The sequence below is a fragment of the Podarcis bocagei genome, assembly GCF_964188305.1.
Source record: "Podarcis bocagei genome assembly, chromosome: 7".
NCBI classification, from domain to species: domain Eukaryota; kingdom Metazoa; phylum Chordata; class Lepidosauria; order Squamata; family Lacertidae; genus Podarcis; species Podarcis bocagei.
In genome coordinates, this window is record NC_138132.1 from 10,855,347 (window position 1) to 10,877,813 (window position 22,467).

Here is a 22,467-nt window from a genome sequence, read left to right on the forward strand (position 1 = left end):
CAAGGAGAAGGGGACGACAGAGGACGAGATGGTTGGATAGTGTTCTCGAAGCTACCAGCATGAGTTTGGCCAAATTGTGGGAGGCAGTGGAAGACAGGAGTGCCTGGCGTGCTCTGGTCCATGGGGTCACGAAGAGTTGGACACGACTAAATGACTCAACAACAACAACAGGGCTTTTCCAGGACACCTCTAGTTTAAGCCTGAATTCAGTCCTGCCCTGGAAAATTCATAGAATCATAGAATCATAGAATCATAGAGTTGGAAGAGACCACAAGGGCCATCGAGTCCAACCCCCTGCCAAGCAGGAAATTCAGGTTGAGCAGTGATCGTTGATGGGGAGGTCTTGCTTAAAACCCTGCCTCCCCCAAAGATCTGACTTTTTGCAAGAAGGGAGCTGTGGGGGGTGATTCTTGCTATGACGCCACATCCTCTGACCTCCCTGCAAAACAGATCAGAACAGATGCTCTCTAAATCGCTAGTGTCTCTAATCTGTTTGGAAGTCCCCTAATTTAGGATCTTTCCTTCCTTCCTTTCCCACACATGTGAGGTTTGAAAAGTCTCTTCTCCTGCGTAGTCAGCACTTTAGACTAAAGCAAAGATACGTATTAGGTCGGAGGGGTGCGTGGATGTCAGCCTTGTCAGATTTTCGTTTTCCTTTTTTACATGAATCCCCAGAGCTACAAACCACTGCTGGTTATAAAAGATAGGCTGTAAAGGGTTTTTATTTTTAGTCAGATGCTGTCAGCCTGGGTAGCTCAGTTGGTTAGAGCATGGTGCTGATGATGCCAAGGTTGCAGGTTTGATTCCCGACAGCTGCATATTCCTTCATTGTAGTGGGTTGGATTAGATGATCCTTGGAGTATCTTTATGCTTCTGAATACTCCTTGCTAGGAATCGCAAGCAGGCTTTGGGTTGGCCATCAATGGGACAGGATCCTGGAATAGGCTATCCACTGGCCTGATTCAGCAGCTTATTCTTATTGCTACGCTCTTAATTTAAGAGCAGGATGCCCCCATTCTGAGCCTTGGGATGAGTTTTCAGTGCCACAGCTGAACTGAGTTTACAGTCCTTTTGCAAAAAACAAAACAAAAACCCACCTCCGCTCCCGGTGAGTTTTCTTCATTTCAAACAGTCTATCTGATATAGGGAATGTCGTGTTGTTATCACTGTCAAACAAACAGAGAGCCAGGGGACCCGGCTGCAAGTCGACCAGATGTCTATGCTTAGATATTGTTGTAGCAAAGAGGTATATGAATCGTTGAAATAAATAAACGAAGTAAGGTATCAGTCGACCCTGATGTACTAGGACTATGGGAAATGATGGCTCAATCGGGCAGACACACCCTATGAATTGAGCAACGTTGTGCCTCTGAGTATAGCCCTTGAATTGGGGATCCAGACCAGAACTAGGCCCCTAAGTCCACACACACACAAATCCACTCCTGGTTTTCCCACTTATCGAAGTGTTCTTTTTTCTTTTTTCTTTAGCGTGCTAATTTGGGCTTGTCTACACTTCTGGTTAGGGATGCGGGTGGCGCTGCATGTTAAACCACAGAGCCTAGGACTTGCTGATCAGAAGGATGGCGGTTTGAATCCCCGCGACGGGGTGAGCTCCCATTGCTCAGTCCCTGCTCCTGCCAACCTAGCAGTTCAAAAGCACGTCAAAGTGCAAGTAGATAAATAGTTACCGCTCCAGCGGGAAGGTAAACTGTGTTTCCGTGCGCCGCTCTGGTTCGCCAGAAGCGGCTTAGTCATGCTGGCCACATGACCCAGAAGCTGTACGCCGGCTCCCTCGGCCAGTAAAGCGAGATGAGCGCCGCAACCCCATAGTCAGCCACGACTAGACCTAATGGTCAGGGGTCCCTTTATCTTAACCTTTACACTTCTGGTTGGTCCCTGCCTAGCAAGCATGGGTCCGAGAGGTTTCCCCACACTTTCTAGGCACAGGTCTCAGCGGTTTCCTCATTCCTGGAAAACCTGGAAATCTGAACAAATGACAACCCTCAGAAGATGCAATTGCTGTTCCGACTCAGCTCTAAACCACAGGTTTTCCTGGGGGAAGGCGGCGAGGCAAATGGAGGTGTAAAAAAGCCCTTGGAAGGGCTGGGTGCACTTTTAGTTTAAATACCTGGGCATCAAAAACCCTGGCAAGTCACCCAGAGATCTATGTGCAGATCTTCCTGCCCACACCCGGCCTAACCCCTTTCATGCAGAGTGGGCAGGAGGAAGGACCAATAAGCTCTTTAGAAATCTGCCATGTGGCTACAGCCACCTCTTGTTTATCAGACATCTAAGGCTGTTGCCACATGTTCTGCTTGAACAGGATGGTCTGATCTGTAAAAGTTTCATTCTGATGTATTTATTATTTTCAACTAGCAACTTCATACCTGACAGTGCTTGGGAATTCTAAGGCTTATCCTCACTTCTGGGAAAATCTGTGATTCATTGCTGAATCTGAACAACCAGGAATCAGGTTTTCATTCCCCTTAACTGAGTTCTTCTTGCCCCTATCCCCGAGACATGAGAAATCCTCTTTCTGCTTAGAGTAACATCCAGCCTTTGCTGTGGATGCAACTCTGGCGACAGTCATTTTGTTTGGATTCCAACCCCTACACTGACCATGTTTCGAAAGGCTCAGCCTACCAGCTTGGTTCAAAATACCGTCCAATTTTGTGCCGTAATAAATGGAAATCTGCCCTTATTCCCTTATGGGGGACACAAGAGCCCTTATAGAGTCCTTTGCAGGTTCTCCATCGGTCGGAGAAAATAACAGAGGCCAACCAGAGAATATTGAGAAGCAAAGCAGCCAGTAAGCCTGATCTTTATTGAACTGTTGCAACAGGGTGCCCCCTTCACACGCAGAAGAAGGAGGAAGACCCAGAACGTAGGTGTGTCCGCCCTTATATAGGCATTTTAAATTGCCCGCTCTGGAGTCCAAGACCACCCCCAGACACATCATACCTACATTACAGAAAGGGCGGTCTACAGCAGAAATCTGAGTGCATTGTTTATCTAATGTCGTTGTTTATCTCCTGTCTGGCAGGTTACCTGTTAATACTTACTTGATTGGATACCCTGGGGAGCCTGGCCAGTGTTTTGTAATGATAAATACTTAGTTCCTGAGCCAGGTCACAGACTCACCCTATTCATACACAGATATACCCTTAAGACAGGTTTTGTGAATGAAAAGACAATGGGGAGGCTTTTCCTTTTTCCTCTGACCTTGCAGAGAAAACATTTGGTCAGTTTGGGAGCCAAAATGGCTCCAGGGCTGCCCTCCTGTGCTGCCTCAGACATGTGGCCCATACATTTATGTACGTGTTTGCTTGGTACCTTTATGAACATTTATTATATATATAAGACCTTAATATTTCTATTTCAATGTGAACACAGACAAAAAACTATTCCCTGATCTCGTGAACCGTCATGCAAAATTCGGCCAAGACATCCAAAGAGGTCCAAATTCACAGCGAACATACAGCTTTCCAAAGCAGGTATTAGACCCACCAATTTAATCTTTCCTAAGCGGACGCTGCTTATCTTGACTGCTGAAAGCATCCCTTGAGAGAAGACGCAAAGACGTTTCGGTGATAAGGGAGGCCTGTTATTATTTGTAATATGGGAGGCCTGTTATTATTTGTGACCTGCTACCCGAGAGTGTTTTGCTAGGAAATTCGCCCCAGTTGGTTTCAAGATGGGAAATGTTTAACAGAGTCACAAGATGTAACAAAGCAGGTTTCTGTTACGGGAGAAAGTTGCGTTTAGCCATTTAAGGAATGCAAATAGAGAGGAAATGTCCCCTGACACTGGGGAGAGGGGGGAGGAAAAGGGGCAGGTGTTTCTGTGGAAGATCCAAGTGAGGCGTCATCGCTCACTACCTTAATGCTTAAAGCCCACAGTTCACTAAGGCTGAGGGCCTGGGAAGAGGATGGCCCCAGCCTTAGCGGCCCCATAGAAACTGGGCTGCTTTAGTGTGTGAATGTTATTATTTATTTAGTTAATTTGTATACAGTGGTACCTTGGTTCTCGAACTTAATCCATTCCGGGAGTCCGTTCGATTCACGAAACAGTTCAAAAACCAAGGCACGGCTTCTGATTGGCTGCAGGAGCTTGTTGGACGTTCGGCTTCTGAAAAACATTCGCAAACCGGAACACTTTAACTTCCGGGTTTGTGGCGTTTGGGAGCCGATTTGTTCGGCAACTAAGCTGTTTGAGAACCAAGGTATGACTGTACAGTGGTACCTCTGGTTACGTACTTAATTCGTTCCAGAGGTCCGTTCTTAACCTGAAACTGTTCTTAACCTGAAGACCACTTTAGCTAATGGGGGCTCCTGCTGCTGCCGCTGCGCCGCCACCGCGTGATTTCTGTTCTCATCCTGAAGCAAAGTTCTTAACCCGAGGTACTATTTCTGGGTTAGCGGAGTCTGTAACCTGAAGTGTATGTAACCCGAGGTACCACTGTACTGGCCGTCATCTGCAGATTTCCGGGTGGTTCGCAGCATAAAAATACAATATAAAAACACCAAATACATGATAAAAACAAGAACAAAAATAATGATAACCAAATCAACAAGCCCCTCCCCAAATATACTCGATGCTGTTCAAGCTGCTCAGGAAGCAAAGGGGTTGGAATAAGAGGGAGCTCTGAACCCCAACAGCGATGTTTATGAGGAACTGCATGCTAAGATTTGTGTGAGTGCAGAATTACAAAAACATTGAGGAAGGAACACCCTAAAGAGCCAGGAGTGAACATGCTCGGAGCCAACAAAAGTGTTGTGGGGGCGTACCCTCCAACATTTCTCCGATGAAAATAGGGACGTCACATTCCATAATGATAATTTTACTGTTTATACCCCACACATCTTACTGAGTTGCCCCAGCCACTCTGGGCAGCGTCCAACATATATAAGAAACATAATAAAATGTTTAAAAAACCTTCCGTATACAGGATTGCCTTCAGACGGCTTGGGAGGGGGGGGGGTCGTATAACTCCATACCCTCCAGCATTTTTCCAATGAAAATAGGGACATCCTGAGGAAAAATGGGAAAAATCAGAAACCGGGATGGCTTCTCTAAATCAGGGATGTCCCTGGAAAATTGGGACAGTTGGAGGGTTTTGGGGGGGGGACAGAGATGGAAAACTGAGGGGGAAGCAAGAATGGAGTTGCATGTCCTGGGATAAGGGCATGGCTAGTTGAGTCGCTGGAACCCTGAGCAGGATATTCCACGCTGCAACATTTTGTTGCTGGCCCTGTTAGTTAATCTTTATCCCAGTTGGAACTTTTCCCTGGGATTCAACTTGCTTTGGTTAGTCAGCTGCACCCTGGAGAGGGTTTTTAATTCCCGTATTTGTTAACCGGTTAGCTAATGATCAATGCCAGGCTGCAATTAAGAAACCTCCAGAGATTCTTGAGCAAGGAGACGCCACCCCATTGCTCTTCCCGCCCGCTGCATAGGGCAGACACCCTGCCCCACTTCTCTAGGTGTCAGGAATTTGGAATGTGGGGCAGCCGCTTCCCAAGGTGCTCCTGCGCCTTCCAGGGCAGCCTGCCTTGCAGAAAAATTATGGGTGCTTCCAGACTGCCGAGGTTTTGCGGGAGGGATTCAGTCGCATACCGGAAGTTTAGGTTTGTGCAATTAACGTGATTTAAAGGGCTCCGTCGCCCTGTCACAACAAATCTGGTTTGGAAAGTGGCGGAGGGGAATGATTAATGGGAAGGCTTTTAATCAACACCCTGCAAGCAAATCGGGAGGAATGCTCACTAAAGGCCGGATATAATCTCATCTCCGCGTAAGGTTTGTGCAGGCAAACTAGGACAAAGGTGCCCAGGAATTAGGTCACCTGGAGGGGTTTGAATACAGGCAGAGTGTTTCTCTCGGGCAAGGAGATGGGGGGCGGCAGAAGCTTCACCCCATAGCGACTGAACGTGACTGTGTCAGCCAGCAATTAACGGTGCAGCAGAGAGTCCGTGAAACTAACAATGGCAACTCTGTCAAGGAAGTGGAACAAGGTCCTCTAGTTCCTGGCTCTCTCTGGAGAGGGCATTCCATATCCAGGGGGCCACCACTGAAAAGGCCACTCACTCCTATTGGACCTAGCTTGGTAGTGTTGCAGGAATTTATGTATAGGTTGGGGGGGGGGTTGCCCCTCCAGCAGATATCATGCACGTGCAGCCCACTACCAAAACCAGCACAATCGCTTTTGGGACTTTTGTGATTTGTCCCCACAAAACACTTCATCGCAGTTTCTTCCTATCTATTCAAAGGGCCTCTGCTGCACGATACCAAATGTAAGAATTCACTGATAAATGTTCCTATGTACTGGCTCACTGGGAAAACTTCAGAAATTCATATAGACATGTGAGCTCAGCTACTCAGCAGCCCCTCTGCCTGAGTGATAATTCCTGGCATCCTGATACCTGAGTCTCAGACAGGTAGCCATTCCAGAAATAAGAAACGCAGATGAAGACAAAAGGGTGTGATTAACTTGCCTGGGAAACAGGGAAAGATCTCTTTTGTTACACTTGATGGGTGTTTGGTGGAGGGCAAGGGGAACCATGGGGCAGGGTCCAGGATGCTCAGATTACTGCCACCAGACCTCCGCTTTCATGATGTAACCATGATGTAGTTTGGGGGGTGTAACATGGGGATTAGCAGCTAATAAAAGTTTGGGGGCTCTTTTGTTCAGGGCTTCCATCTTGTTCCACCTTGTGGCAGGTGGGAGTCCTGTCGCGACAGTCTTCAATAAAGACGAAGCCTACTGTAGGCTGCTGTTTTGCTCTGGTATTCCTGCCTGGTGTCCTTGTTTTTTGTCCAAGGGAGCCCTCAGATTTCTCCGGAGAAGATGTCTTGGACTGGCTGGATGCAGAGGAATGGTGGGAGAAGCCAGGTGGGGAACTCCCAAAGGAAGAAGGCTCAGAGCCCGGGGTGTGGTGGTGGGATGATGGTGAGCCATCAGCGGGAGAAGACTGGGAAGAGGTAGTCAGGAAGCTGGAGGGGTAACAGGGCTTAGTGAGCAGGGAGAGTCTGTGGCAGAAAGCAGTCCAGAATCAGAGGCAGAAGCTGAATCAGGAGAGGAAGGAGGCCAAAAGGCAGAGAGGAGTCAGGCTGGTGAAGAGTCAGGGGTGTCTTCCCCTCCTGCTGCGACAAGCTCCCCTCCCTCCTTGACTCACAGAACCCGCAGAGGTATGAAGAGGACGGAGCAAAGAGAGGCATGGCAACGAAGTCTCAGATTGCTGGGGAAGGATCCCAGGGAGAAGGATCCTGGAACAGCTGTGGTAAGGCTGGTTTCGTCTCCATAATAGACCTGCTGTGCTCATGAGGCCTGGCTCCCCTGAGCAGACCTTGTTCCTTCTAATAAAGAGTTGACTTCACCTACTCCGTGTGATTTATTGCTGGCTGGCTTCTGTTCCACTTTCTCTCTGCCATGCACAATTTTATAAACTTCCACCATGTCAATTCTTTTACCCCACTAATCCTTTTATTCACCACCACCCCTTGACCCCTTCCTGTGCTGCAGAGTCCATGCTGGGTGCAGAAGGCCCGGGAAAGTGTTATAAGAACAGCAGAGATTTGTTCCAGATGGGTAGCAAAGGGCCAAATCATGCAGCCTAAATGAAAATTTGCAGCTTTAAGGCAGAAAAAAGCAACACTTTATTTGAAAAAAGTATCAGGAAAAGCACCAACAGGCTTACAATAAGTTTGTTCAAAACTGGGTAACATCTGATAATTATGGGAAAACAAGCTACATAGGTTTGATATACTTTTCTGAGTTTCTATAAGTTGCACATCTTGTGCACTGTCTACATCAGAAGAGACCCAGTGAAATTAATGGGCCTAAGTTCATCATGTCTATTAATTCCAATGAGTGTACGCTGAGTTGATCGAATGCTGGATAGAAGTTTTAGAAACCTTTACATTATTATTTTTTTGTATTAACAGAAATGAAATAAAGTTTTTATATGTAATACTGCACAGGATCCAGGATATTTCTTCATCCATGGCTTGGCACTGCATAGAAAGAGGTAGAGAGACCTTCCTGGTTATCGGGAATCTGTTGCCCAGAGGGCGAGGCTGTGGAAAGATTTGGAGATTAGAATATTCATAGGGTATTAGTGATGTGGAGCTTGTACAGTATAAGCCGACAGAGAGAGAGTTCTTTGCCCCAAACAGCTTACAAAATAAAGTTTGCAAGAGGAGAAGGAAAATAGAGGCAAGATGAACACGTGACGAAATGATTTTGAGCTGAGTACTGTATTTTTCGCTCTATAAGACACACTTTCCCCCTCCTAAAATGTAAGTGGAAATGTGTGTGTGTCTTATGGAGCGAATGCAGGCTGCGCGGCTATCCCAGAAGCCAGAACAGGGAGAGGGATCGCTGCGCAGCGCTCCCTCTTGCTGTTCTAGCTTCTGGCTTAGCCGCGCGAAGCCTCTTCAGAGCACAGGGAGCCTTCATCCCGCTGCCCTGAGGAGGCTTCATGTGGCTATCCCAGAAGCCAGGACAAATAATTGTTCCCCCTTGCATTCCCTCTCTAAAAACTAGGTGCGTCTTATGATCAGGTGCGTCTTATGGAGCGAAAAATACGGTAGCTTGTTGTCGAGCATGAACAAAAAACTGGATGCAGCAGCAATAACTCACTATCAGTAGAAGTCACATTCAGAGATGCCAACTTTTCCTAGCAACCCCTGCTCCTGTGCCTTTTAAAGCAACTAGAGCTGTAGGCATTTGTAGGTAACAATGATCATGCCTGTGCGGGGTGAAACTTTCCCTGCTGGTTTCTGCAAATCACCAAGGCGTTGGGGGCTTTCGTGTGCGTGTTTGTTTGGCAATTTGTCTCGCAGGAAATGTTCAGCACCACTGAGAAAATCATTCCCTTTTTGTAAGCGGGAGGCTGCCGTTGTGGTTGGTGTCAAGCCTGGTGCCACCTGGTGGCTACTTCAAGCTTTGCCACCTGCTCCAGGGGGGAAATCCACCCAGCTTTTTCCAACGCCTCAATGGATTGCAGTGGCTCGTGCCTCTTACCAAGACCCTCCAAGTGCCCCTGTTTTCCAGGGACAGTCCCGGATTTACAGAAACCAACCCAGGTTCTGATTTGATCCCAGAATGTCTTGATTTCCCTTAGAACCAAATGCTTTGGAAAGGCAGGATGGACTTAGCCTGCTGCCTCTCATCCCAGGAGAGGGTGTTCCAAAGACGGAAGGTTCCAATGCCAGGACGGAAGAAGGACCACTTTAACAGAAGGTAAGACATAGGAACACAGGAGGCTGCCCTGAGTCCAGGGGTGATGCCAGGCCCAGGAGGCTCAGACGGACAAGGAGGGGGATGGGAGAGGAGGTCCAGAGGAAGCAGGAATTTGTCCCTCCCAAGATATGGTTGAAAGGGTGGCCATATGTCAATACTTTCCCAGATATAGCCGGAATATGACAGTCATAAGCAGTGTCCGGCTGGGAAAGCCACGCCGAAAGTTTAGATAAGGAGCTATTCTTTAAAATAGGTCAAAAACTTCAGTGGTTTTGTTTTTTGTGGTTTTTTGTGGTTTTTGCAAACAAACAAAAAAGCTCAGCAACTTTGGTCAAACAGCAACAGAAGAGTTTGGACTTGATATTCTGCCTTATCACTACCCAAAGGAGTCTCAAAGCAGCTAAGATCTTCCTTTCCCTTCCTCCCCCACAACAAACACACTGTGAGGTGAGTGGGGCTGAGCGACTTCAAAGAAGTGTGACTGGCCCAAGGTCACTCAGCAGCTGCATGTGGAGGAGCAGGGAAGCGAACCCGGTTCCCCAGATTACAAGTCTATCGCTCTTAACCACTACACCACACTGGCTCTCAGCAACTTTTGTGTCCGGATTTTCACTTTTTGAAATATGGCAACCCTAGCTCTGGATGGAAAGCAGGACTCTACCCTAGCCAACAGCCAGTGTTGCAGGAAGCGGCGCCAGGAGTGGGGCACGGCTTGGTCACCCAGGCCCTGATGGTGCCCCCATTTCTGGGAACAGACCCTCTTCCAACACAGTGACCGCCTTCACTCAGGAGTCTTGTGAGGCAGGAGAGTCCTGTGAGTAAGCAAGCCTTGCCCGTTGGGACAGCCCTATTGCTTCCGCCCAGTTCTGAACTGCTTGTCCAGATCTTGGACTCTCTGTAAACTGGAACCACTGCTTGCAGCCCAACTGGACTTGCCTTTCCTGTCGCTCAGGTGTGAGTCGCTGCCTGTTGCCAAGGCTTTTCATCTACTCTGCCTCAATGAAGGCCTCTTCCTCACTCTCAAGTCATCAGGGTCTGAGTGGGAATCAGGACAGAAGCTGCCTTGTAGCAAATCAGAACACCGGTCCATCTAGCTGTCAGGTGTGGGATCTCAACCAGCCCTACTTGGCGATGCCGGGATTTGAACCAGGGACCATCAGTGTGCAAGACGATTCTCCCCCATTGAGCTACAGTCATACCTCGGGTTACAGACGCTTCAGGTTGCGTTTTTTTGGGTTATGGACCCGTCGAAACCCGGAAGTACTGGAACAGGTTACTTCCAGGTTTCAGCGGTCATGCATGCGCAGAAGTGTCAAATCGCAACCCGCGCATGCACAGACGTGTCGCTGCGGGTTGCGAACGCTGCGGGTTGCGAACGTGCATCCCACACGGATCACGTTTGCAACCTGAGGGTCCACTGTATTTGGCTAAGCCCCAAACCTAGGATACCTGGAAAGCCTTTATTGATAGACAGGTCCACATGGGTTTTTGATGTCTTCATTGCTGTGCTTGAAAGAGCAGCTTGACTAGTTAATGTTTCATGCAGATCAAACTGCTGTTAAAGGCAAAGGAGCAGGCTAAGCAAGGTTCTTCTGATCAGTTTGGCTTTGGATTTCTGGATTTTCTTGGCGTCCTCGTTTTGGGCATGGGAGGAGAAGCACTGCACGACACTGGTTTCCTACGAGCTGAATTTGAGCCCAAACTGGGGAAGGAGCAAAAGCCCCAGAAGTTGTGGGTCCTGCGAGATCGAGCCCCCGCTGGCACTACCAACCCAACAAGCTGTCAACATACCTTGCAAAAGTTAGGGACTTTCCGCCAAACTCATCATTCATTCACGGGATGACTTTGCGCCTCAGTGAAGTGAGGGAGCCTAAAAGGGCGGAGGAAATGGGTTCATTAAGTATGTCCACATCCTGCCCTTCCTCCAGTGATAAAGAAACACAGAGATTGTCCTATTTTAGCCTCACAACAATTCTGCTAGGTAGGATAGGGCGAGTGGCTCAAGGCGGCCAAGGGAGCTTAGTGCTCCAGCGGAAATTCAAACCCTGGAACATTTATAGAACATTTCCCCTCCCACCCGATAAATCTTGGGAACTGTGGTTTGTTGTGCTGGGGGGTCCTGGTTCTGTAAATGGTACTGTTTTAAATGTGCATTTTACATTTGACTTCACTTAGCAATGATTTCTTTCGGAATGTTTAAGATTTTTTTTTTGTTAACTTTCTTTGTGTTAAATACGTATTCTGTAGTTGACCTCCTTTGTAATGTTTCATTTTGAAATCTTTAAGATAATATTTTAGTTTCCTGTTAATTACGTCGCTTTGACTGTATACTTTATATTTGACTTTCTTTGGAAATGTTTGATTCTGGATTGTTTAAATGTGCTGTAAAGCGCTTTGAGATTTTTCTTAAAAATATAAAGCGGTATTGAAATGAAATGAATAATAATAATAATACAGTTTCCCAGGCTTCTTTGGGGTGTACATGTTTGCTTTAAAGGTATGGTGCATTCCTGTCAACTGCTTTGGAAAAAACTGGGACGTCCCGTTTCTTCCTGAGAGAGAACAGTGGCCACTTTGGGAGCCTCGTGGTTGTGCAATTTCAGGCTGAAAACTCACCCCGAAAAAGTGCTTTACCCATCTCACACAGGCCATGTGACTTGTGCAGGATTTCAGACCCGAAAGATGGTGTCCCGGATTTGTGCCATGTCGGAAGGTATGATGGTGTGTGAGCCTGTCTGTGTGAGAGTGTGGGATGGCCAATGATGATTGTGGCATATGGGCCAAAACAAAACGCTTTGCCACTGGTCCTTATTCCCATCTCTAGGGACTTAAGAAGAACCCCACTGGGTCAGAGCAAAGGTCTGTTTGGTCCAGCACCCTTTCCTCACAGCAGCCCACCAGATGCCTCTGAGAAGCCTACAAGCTGGACTTTCATTCCCCAGTGGCTGGTTTTCAGAGACCTGATGCCACCATGACCGGCAGCCCTCGAGAAAGAGCCTTATCCTCATTTCTGAAGCTGCGTATCCTAGCGGTTTGTGTGCCACTCACAGAATAGCCCGGAGAAGACGGGCATCAGGGCGTCTGCCCAGGCGAGCGATCCAAGCAAGGTCCCAGCGACGACGGCTGCGCTGTAGGTCAAAGAGGCAGAGGCACGACCTTTTTGGGAGCCATGATCTTTTTGGGGGTCATGACCTGAAAGAGGGGAAAAAGGATTGGGAATGAAAGCATTGATCCAGAATCCGGCTCCAGACAGCTGCCCTGTTGCGATCCGGAGGTGCGTTCCAACACCCACGCAACGAGGTCTTTCCAACTGTTAAATAAACCTTAAATAAACAGCTTAGGTAGTGATTCAATCTGCGTAAATTAAATGTATCCAAAACTCCCCACCGCCTGGCCGTACAGGGTAAGCTGGCAACTTTATTTTGAAGAGGTCAAAGCATCCCTGAACAGGTGCGCATAGGATGGCACTGATTTGCACATGGCTGAAACAATAGTTTAAAGTCCCAAGATGGTGGAATGTTTTTTAGACCAGGCGTTCTCTCCAGTGTGAAAGAATGAGGCAGGGATCCCTCTCCCAACCTAGGGTTTGCAGTCCTCCCTAATAATAATAATAATAATAATAATAATAATAATAATAATAATAATTTATACCTCACCCATCTGGCAGGGTACTTTATAGTACTTAATCTAAGTACTTCTTAGATCAAGGCCCTGTCTGTACTATGCAGTGGTACCTTGGTTCTCGAACTTAATCCGTTTAAAGTGGGTGTCCGGTTTAAAGTGGGTGTCCGTTCGACTCCCAAAACCGTTCGAAAACCGAGGCGCGGCTTCCGATTGGCTGTAAGAGCTTCCTGCACTCAAGCACAAGCTGCGTTGGACATTCGGCTTCTGAAAGACGTTTGTGGACCGGAACACTTACTTCTCGGTTTGTGGCGTTTGGGAGCCGATTTGTTCGGCATCTAAGCCGTTCGGGAGCCAAGGTTTCACTGTATGTTGAAAGGAGTGCCATACCACTTTAAACAGCCATGACTTCCCTGCAAAGAATCCTGGGAAATGTAGTCTGCTGAAAAAGTTGCTGGGGGCTGTTAGGAAGCTCCAATTCCCCTCACAGAGCTAACAGTTCTCCACCCCCTTGCAATATTGTATATTTTTATGTGGTTGCCGCCTAGTGGCCAAAAGGCAAACTGCTCTTTTGAGAAACAGTTGGAGCTGAGTTCTTGGGAGCTGGTCCAAAATGGATGCTGGACTACAAACTGTGTAACAGAAACCAATAAATAAGACCACATATTGGGCACCCGCTGGTATAGTATACATATATTATACCTCTTCCCAGGGAATTCTGGGAATTGTGGTTCTGTGAGGGGAAGGGGGCAGGTGTCTCCTAACAACTCTTAGCCACCATAGCAAATTACACTTCCCAGAATCCTTTGGGGGGAAGCCATGACGGTTTAAAGTGGCATCAAAGTGCTTTAAATACGTGGTGTGGACAGGACCTAAAAGAGAGGAGGACTAGTTGACCAGTTTATGGTCAGGACCTGCCTTCTGCTACTCTTGCATGGCCTTCTCCAGAGACCAGACTCTCTGCATCTCCAGAGCACAGCAGCTCAGCACCTGCTCAAGATGCTCAGGACAGCAGCATGGTGTGAGCAACCCGCCAAGTTTGCGTTTCTTTCATTGGGATGCTGGATAGAAATTAAGACCTGCAACCAATCTCATTGCTTTCCACCACTCTTTGGAAAAGTGCAACAGTGGTGTCAGAAGTTAAACCGCAGCAGGAGAGAAAGCGCTAGAAGGGACTCCGCTTGGCCAAGGAAATGTTTTGCCCCTGGAATGCAAATGTTAAGTTTGGCGCCCCCCCCCCCCAGTGCTAGCAGTGGGGTTCCAATGTCTAATCGATGGAGTGGTTTGATGATACTAAAAACGCTTTTAAGGGGCCCCAAAGGGAAGAAGTCATTGTTTATTTAAGCAGGTGGCTGCCGTACGGTGTAGAGCTTTGGAGAGGAAGGATACTTGCCAGATTGTCGGAGGACGTCAAGATAGACCTGTCCCTTGTGCACCTGAACGTCTCCTATTTCAGGTTCCTGGTGCCCTGGTTGTTGTTGCTGGTCCCAAAGAGATTCGATCTTCACCGTGTAGTTGCCGGTGTCAGAAACATCAAGCTGCCTGATGTGCAAGGTGCAATCCTGCCTCAAAGTCGTTCTGTCTTGGGACAAGCTTTCCTGGTCTGTGTCCTCTGGGTCGTATTCGAGAACTTTTTCTTTCCCGCCCCTGGGGTGTATGACCCACTTGCAAAAGCTTAATTGCTTTGGGGCATTTTGTGGGGTCAGGGTGAGGTCCTGACCTTGAACAGGACGTTGTGGGTTGAGGTTTATGGACATGAGGCCTGTAAAAATAGAATTTGTGAGGATTTCAGATGGCTCAGGATGAGAGTTGAATATACCGTATTGGCCTGAATATACGCCTCACATTTCTCCCCAAATTCCAACTGTGAAAAGTTAAAGCATGGCTTAAATTTGAGACCTTACAAAAATGGGCTTTTACGATATCACTGTAGGATTTTCTTGTACATTTGCCATTTACCGGTGTGAGTGCCTGTGGAATTTTAAGGGAGCGGCTTATATTCGGGTATTGTCTCCCCCCCCCCTTTGAATTTTAAAGGTGCGGCTTATATTCCGGCCAATACGGTATATATATATTTGGAAAGCAGGTTGCCAACTTATTTCACAGCTTGCACTCCTGTGCACCAATCAGCGGCCGGACCCACAGACTTTGCCAAATGTTTATCACTGTGCTTCTGCAAACCAAGATTGTGCAGCCTATCTCCTTTCCTTTCCTTTCCGGTCAACTAGCAACTTTATGTGGAAGGGGCCAAACTACCCTTAAATAACTTTGCTCCTCCCCCCTGCTGGATTGCCACTTTTTTCATAGTCCCTGCTCCTACGCCTTTTGGACAGTAGCTTTGAAATGAGCGGCTGAAGCTTTTATCAGCATGGGCAAAAATCCAGACAGAGGTGTGTTTTTTCCTGACATTCAAATCTCAGATAGGTCTGGGAAACCCTGGACATATGGCAGCCCTAGGCAAGTACTGGGGAAAATCTTCCAACAACATTCTACCCCCCCCCCCGAAGGATACAGGAGTTGGTTTAAAAGGCAGAAAATTCCCACTTTCTTTTCTGACCCTACAATTTTAAATTTATTTAGAACCAAAACTTCCAGAAAAGGATGGTGAATTGATAGGAGTGTGCTGAGATCAAATTAGGGCTTGCCAGCTGACCAGAAAATCTGCCTGATGTTGTGCCATGGGCACACACACTTATTTATTGATACTCATCCATAGATATACAAAAATACATACACATTGTAAAGTAGCTTTTTTTAATAATATGCTAAGATAAAACAGCTACTTAGTCTAAAAAAGAACAAAGCCTGAAAGGAGAAAACACAAGACAAGGAGAGACCTACAGAAAGAGAAAGCGAGAGAGAAGAGAAAGAAAGAACAGAAAATAAAATAGAAGATAGTAAAATGACTTTTGGCTCTCTGTCCTGCAGCTACACATGACATTCGTTCCTTAAACCACAACCATTCTGTCTTCTATAAAGTAGTGTTTTTAAAATATCCAAATCCCGATAGTACACGTTCATTTCCTCTATCCTGCAAAAAGTCCATAAGAAATTTCCAATCCTTAACCAGTGCCAGCAATGTTTTTTCTCCAATTAAACATGTTGGCTTTGCCATCTCAGCCAGCTCCAGTAATTTTATCAGCCGTTCTTCTAGAGTGGGTCTCTTGTGCCCTTGATATATAGGAGGCCTGTCTGCAGAGACTGCCAAAGCCAAGCCTTTCATGGTGTGGAAATAATAATAATAATAATAATAATAATAATAATAATAATAATAATAATAATAATAATAATAATAATAATAATAATTATATCCCACCCATCTGGCTGGGTTTCCTCAGCCACTCTGGGCGGCTTCCAACAGAACACTAAAATACAATAACCTATTAAACATTAAAAGCTTCCCTAAACAAAGGGCCGTTGCAGTCGGCGGCAGCAAGAACATTTGCAGCAGCAAGCAGCAATCCAAGGAGTTGGGGGGAACCTCCGGCCCTCCACAACTCTCTCGATGGCCCCTGGAATCCTCCCCAGGCCAAGCCTTTCATGGCCACTTGTGCTCCAGACCCTCCCTGAGGGCATTTGCCTGGCGGGACTGGGCCCCCCCGAACTTCAACAATGCCTCTTGCTTGCCTGGCGCCAGGATAGGGAGTTGTTTGTGTGTGGAGACTAACCTCCTGTGCAAAGGAAATCTGAGCATTCTATATTAATGGCTAGAAATTGGAAGGGGGGGCAGGACACCAGCAAAGGAAGAATGGCAAGATAAATTGCATTTGGAATTAGCAAGAATGACAGTTAGGAACCAGCCAAACCAAAATGTCAAAAAAGAAAAAAAGTAAAAGTAAAAAGGAGTGGGAACGTGTAAAAGATTATCTAGGGAAACATTGTTCTCAGATAAAACCCTTGATATGTTCCGACTAAATTTTGCAACGTGAAGGTCAGATAGATGAGATATATTACCTATTAGAAAGGCAGTAAGGAAAAACAAGGGACGCGGGTGGCGCTGTGGGTTAAACCACAGAGCCTAGGGCTTGCCGATCAGAAGGTTGGCGGTTCGAATCTCCGCGACGGGGTGAGCTCCCGTTGCTCGGTCCCTGCTCCTGCCAACCTAGCAGTTCGAAAGCACGTCAAAGTGCAAGTAGATAAATAGGTACGGCTCCGGCGGGAAGGTAAACGGCGTTTCCGTGCGCCGCTCTGGTTTGCCAGAAGCGGCTTAGTCATGCTGGCCACATGACCTGGAAGCTGTACGCCAGCTCCGTCGGCCAATAAAGCGAGATGAGCGCCACAACCCCAGAGTCGGTCACAACTGGACCTAATGGTCAGGGGTCCCTTTACCCTTCACCTTAAGGAAAAACAGCACAGCTGAAAAGAGAACGAAGACAGAAAAAGCCGCACTGAGGTGGTGGGAAGAAATATTGTGTAGAAATGTTGTTATTGTTTGGTTTTTATATGTGTGCAATATATGTTAAAAAGTGAATGGAATATGTAGATGAATTACCAATTTAAAACTCAATAAAAAGCAATTTAAAAAGAAGAAGAAGGAAAAACTTAACGTTCTCCACCCTGCTCACTTTTGCCTCTGGTGCAACGCTAAGAAAAAAGGATGGCCCTTTCCCCATTACATTGTAGTTAAAGAAACAGGAGCCTTTCTTTGAAAAAGGTGGCGACCGAGCGGCTTGGTACTTACTTGAGATTTGCAAATAATAAGAGTCTGAGAGGTTTCTCCCTACAAATTGTTGCCCTTGGCCTGTTTGCTGGTCTGGGCCGAGCTGAATCACCACGGTGTAGTTCGCCGCATCGGACTGCGTCAACCTCGCGATATACAAGGAGCACCCGTCTCTCAACGTCTCCCGTCCGGTGTGTCCGGGGCCTTTTTCTGGCTGCCTCTGCCCAAATTGCGTGAAGATGTTCTCCGCTCTCCCTGAGTGGCTTTGCCGGAACCACTGGCACTGCGCAAACTGCCGGGGGGCGTTCCTCAGAGACAGCTTGACATCCTTGCCCAGAAAAGGCTCAATTGGCTCAGGGGTCAAAGACAACTGGGTTTGAAATTGTGCTGGCACCAGCTGCAACACGCAGCTTAGGAGGAAGCCTAAGAAAAGGGGATGAAAAATGGACTAAGACGACTTCTACAGAGCAGTGGTCTAACACACATAATAACATACCCTCCAACATTTCTCCGATGAAAATAGGGGCATCTTATTCCTTAACACTCCTGCCCACCTAGCAGTTCAAAAGCACATCAAAGTGCAAGTAGATAAATAGGTACCGCTCTGGCGGGAAGGTAGACGGCGTTTCCGTGCGCTGCTCTGGTTTCGCCAGAAGCGGCTTAGTCATGCTGGCCACATGACCTGGGAAAACCGTTTGTGGACAAACGCCAGCTCCCTCGGCCTGTAAAGCGAGACGAGTGCCGCAACCTCAGAGTCGGTCACGACTGGACCTAATGGTCAGGGGTCCCTTTACTTTTACCTTTATTCCTTAACAACAACAACAGTTTTATTATTCTTGCCCCTGCCCATCTGACCGGGTTGCCCCAGCCACTCTGGGTGGCTTCCAACGTATATAAAAACAACATGAAACATTTTTTTAAAAAACTTCCCTATACTGGTCTGCCTCCAGATGTTTTCTAAAGTTTGCATAGTTACTTATCTCCTTGGCTCGGGGGGGGGGGTCGGATAACTCCATACCCTCCAACATTTCTCTGATGGAAATAGGGATGCCCTACTGTACACTCCGATATTTATCAGGTGGAAATAGGGACATCCTAAGACTCTTGAGAGTCCCATGGACTGCAAGAAGATCAAACCTCTCCGTTCTTAAAGAAATCAGTCCTGAGTGTTCACTGGAAGGACAGATCCTGAAGCTGAGGCTCCAAGACTTTGGCCACCTCATGAGAAGAGAAGACTCCCTTAAAATGACCCTGATGCTGGGAAAGATGGAGGGCACAAGGAGAAGGGGACGACAGAGGACGAGATGGTTGGATAGTGTTCTCGAAGCTACCAGCATGAGTTTGACCAAACTGCAGGAGGCAGTGGAAGACAGGAGTGCCTGGAGTGCTCTGGTCCATGGTTTCACAAAGAGTCGGACATGATGAAACAACAGCAAAGGAAAAATGGGGCATTCCAGGATCAATTCAGAAACTGGGACAGCTTTGGTAAATCTGGGGCCGTCGCTGGAAAAGAGAGGCACTTGGAGAGTCTGCCATAAAGGACAAAGGAAGCTGGGTGTTTCTGTGCTTCAGGGTGTGGCAGAAAATGGTACCTTGAAGGGGAAAAGAGGAAGTTTGCTCTTCTGAACTGAAGATATTGGGCCAGCCTGCCCATGAGAAGGAGAAAGGCGGTCAGCTCAGGAGGCAGATTTGGGTCCAAGGAGCACACTGCCTACTGCCATGGCATGCCTCTGCCACACTAGGAGTGTGCCCTGCTGCTGAGGGCACCCCCTGCCACCTCCCCCATCATGGTGCAATCCCACCACTTGCCTCCCCCCGCCACCACAACCTCAGTGGGCGCACCCTAAAATCATAGATTTGGAAGGGATTCTGAGGGTCTCTATTTCAAGCCCCCGCAATGCAGTTTTCTCAGTAAAAACAAGCTGTTCTGCTGCGGCGGCTGCTTTGCTGCCACCTCCTCAGCTGCAGGTGTGCCTGCTCCAAGGAGGAGGCAGGTTGTGATCTGGGGGCAGCAGGTTCCCCTCCCCCAGTCTCAAGTGGCAAAATGTCCCCTCCTGGCCCCGCGCCTTGTGCAACCAGGCTGTCGATCCACCTAACTGGGGCGCCACAATTTAAGAAGGATATTGGCAAGCTGGAACATGTGCAGAGGAGAGTGACCGAGAAGATCAAGGGTCTGGAAACCAAAGCCTTATGAGGAACAGTCGAAGGAGCTGGGTTAAGAGGAGATATGAGAACCGTCTTCAAATATCTCAAGGGCTGCTGCCACGTTGGAAGATGGAGCGAGCTTGTTTTCTCCGGCTCTGGAGGGTAGGACTCGAACCCAGGGCTTCAAGTTACAAGAAAGGAGATTGCGACTAAACATCAGGAAGAACTTTCTGGCCGTAAGGGAGTTCCACCAACAGTGGAACAGACTCCCATTAGAGGTGGTGGACTCTCCTTCCTTGGAGGTTTTTAAACAGAGGTTGGGTGGCCATCTGCCAGGGAAACTTTTGCTGGGATTCCTGCATCGCAGGTGGTTGGACTAGATGACCACAGGGGTCCCTTCCAACTCTACAATTCTGTGATTCTGTGACTCTTTTGCCTGCACTGAACGGCAGCGGCTCTCCAGGGTTTCAAAGAATGGACAATCCTAGCCTGACCTGGAGAGCCAGGAATTGAACCTGCAGCCTTTTGAGTGCAAGAAAGACGCTCTGCTGCTGCCCTTTCCTCAGCTTACCTGCCAGAAACATGACCTTCCGTGCTCCCTGTCGGCTGTTGGGGAGACCCATCACCCTTTTCGCCTGCAAAACTTCAAACACTTCCAGGAATCAGGACGGACGGACGGACGGACAGGCAGAGCCTCTTCTCTGGACAAAGTCTGGGTCCCTCTGTTCCACGTCCCTCTGCCTGCGACACTCGCTTCCTCCCCTCTGCCTGTTTCTCCTTTTGTCCTGCAGAAAAAAAGGAAGGAAACGGGTACCGTAACACAAGGTCGACACATCCCTGCCTTCTTTGGTGCGTTTATTTTGCCGTTTCTGAGTTACACCATCTCAAGGTGACTAAGGCTGAGTCCTGGCAGTTTAGCCCTGTAGTGCAACTCCAGAGGTGTGGGGGAAAGAGGGTCACTGGGTTCTTGTGGGGCTGGCGGGGGAGATCAGCTGCTGCCCCTTCCATGCACAGAAGGGATTATTTATCAGTAGAGTGTCCTCAATGTACATTGTTAGCCAGGCAACACAGACAGGTCTCTGCTCTCAAAGCGCTTACAGTCTGCTATAGTGACGCAACAACACAGGGAGGGAAGGAGGGAGGGAGGGAGGGAGGGAGGGAAGGAGAACAGGCAACTACCATGCTTTAGTCTTGGCTGCAATCCTAACCGCACTTACCCAGGAGTAAGGCCCACTGAATTCAGTAGGACTTACTTCTGAGTAGGCACAGTTAGGAAACATGGCACAGTTCATAAGGATGGAAAGGCCTGTCAGTTTTAGGCCTCTCAGTGTCTCATGTTTCCACTCTTAAATTCAGTTCTTACATTCAGAGGGGGAGATTTTCAGCCCCGAGGGCCACATTATTTGCTTCGAAACCTTCTGGGGGCCACATGCCAGGGCAGGCAGGGCCAGAGGCAAACAATTCATACAAATATTACCTTTGCGCAGTAGGCTGCTTTGCGCCTCATCTTCAGGAGAAAAGGCTCAGGAGTGAAAGCTACGCAAATGTGGAGTGGAGTCTCTAAGACGGTTGGATGGCACCTTGTACGCCTCCTTCCGGCAGCTCCTGCTGCCAAGCTGGTGTCAAATGTATTGTTCTGTCTTCCTTTGGACCACATCAGTGAGGCTGAGAGGGGGGTCTTGTCCTCTGGACAGCTCAGGACCTCCCAACACACGGCTCACGCTCGCCCCCCAGGGAGTTCAGTCTAGTGCTGCAAATGCAGCCAAAATGACGCTGTATGCAGCAGTTATGAGTCTCCACAGCCACAGCAGGTGCTGTGATTCTCCAGCACTTTGATTTCACCTCCAGAAGTGCACTCCATTGTCTCTCGAGGCAGACGGATGCCCAAAGCCGCAAAACAGCAGGCTAATTCGATGCACGCCTTTCTTCAGCACCCAAACATTCAAGAGGCATTATCGGATTTCAAGGACGCATTCCCACTCAAGGGGTGTAAGGAGGGGTCTTGCGCGTGGAGCATCCCAGGGGCCAGGAATAAAGCCCCAAAGGGCTGCATTTGTCCCCGAGGCTGAAGTTCCTCAGTCTACCAGATGCCATGGCGGAATCTGGCTGGTGGAAGAGGCGCCTGGTAAGAAGACGGGGAGCAGGAATGGGCAGCTACCTTGAGGGCCAGCTTAAGTGTAGGACTAGGACCTGGCGGACCACAGTTCAAATCCCCACTCGGCCATCAATGAACTGTGACCTCGGGCCAGTCACTGTCCCTCTCAGCCTAATCTACCTCACGGGGTTGTTTGGGGGGATTTGTTGAGGAGCAGGAGAACCACGTGTGTCACCTTGGTAGGAAAGTGAGTATAAAAGCAAGAAGTTTGACATGATGCAAAATCGTCCAGGGCTTTGGCAACAGGGGTAAAGGGAAGGTAAACAGATGGAGGCCTCCTCCTTCAGCAGCCAAGCATCCTCAAAAGGGGTGGCAGATTGGCCAGATCGATTTGTATGCTGTTGGGAGGTTGTCGTCGTCTTGTTGAGCTGTATATGAAACAAAGGGGAGCCACAGTGGGGTGAAGGTGTCCTCTTTTGTTTGTTCCTGTGTTCATTTCAATTTTTATTTTATTTTTTGGTTAGCTTTTCTTGTAGGGTTGTTTCCCACACAGTTTGGTACCAGCGGTCCATGTTCACTCCTGACAGCTCCCTCCAGAGTCCAGCTGAAAAATACTCGGAGTCGAGAGTGGATTCAATGCTCTTTATTCAGCTCATAGTGGTGAGGAGGAATGAAAGTTCACCCAAAGTATATGCTTTAGATACA

The 22,467-nt window shown here is 48.1% G+C and overlaps 2 protein-coding genes across 2 annotated transcripts in view; one reads left to right on the forward strand and one right to left on the reverse strand.

Moving 5' to 3' along the window:
* Nucleotides 1-5,088: 5,088 nt before the first annotated feature.
* Nucleotides 5,089-22,467, forward strand: part of LOC308590542 (uncharacterized protein) — a 51,750-nt gene continuing 34,371 nt past the window's right edge. The window contains exons 1-2 of the mRNA XM_081200683.1: nt 5,089-5,627; nt 9,123-9,241. The gene's annotated coding sequence lies outside the window, so the exon portion shown is untranslated. The remainder of the gene's footprint in view (nt 5,628-9,122; nt 9,242-22,467) is intronic.
* On the reverse strand, nt 7,639-20,794 carry LOC308590486 (pregnancy-specific beta-1-glycoprotein 8-like). The gene is made up of 6 exons (XM_081200579.1): nt 20,239-20,794; nt 17,544-17,945; nt 14,256-14,624; nt 12,290-12,433; nt 11,033-11,111; nt 7,639-8,073 (listed from the first exon to the last, which is right to left on the reverse strand). The coding sequence occupies exons 1-5, from the start codon at nt 20,288-20,290 to the stop codon at nt 11,074-11,076; spliced, it is 1,005 nt and encodes a 334-aa protein (XP_081056705.1). The 5' UTR covers nt 20,291-20,794; the 3' UTR covers nt 7,639-8,073; nt 11,033-11,073.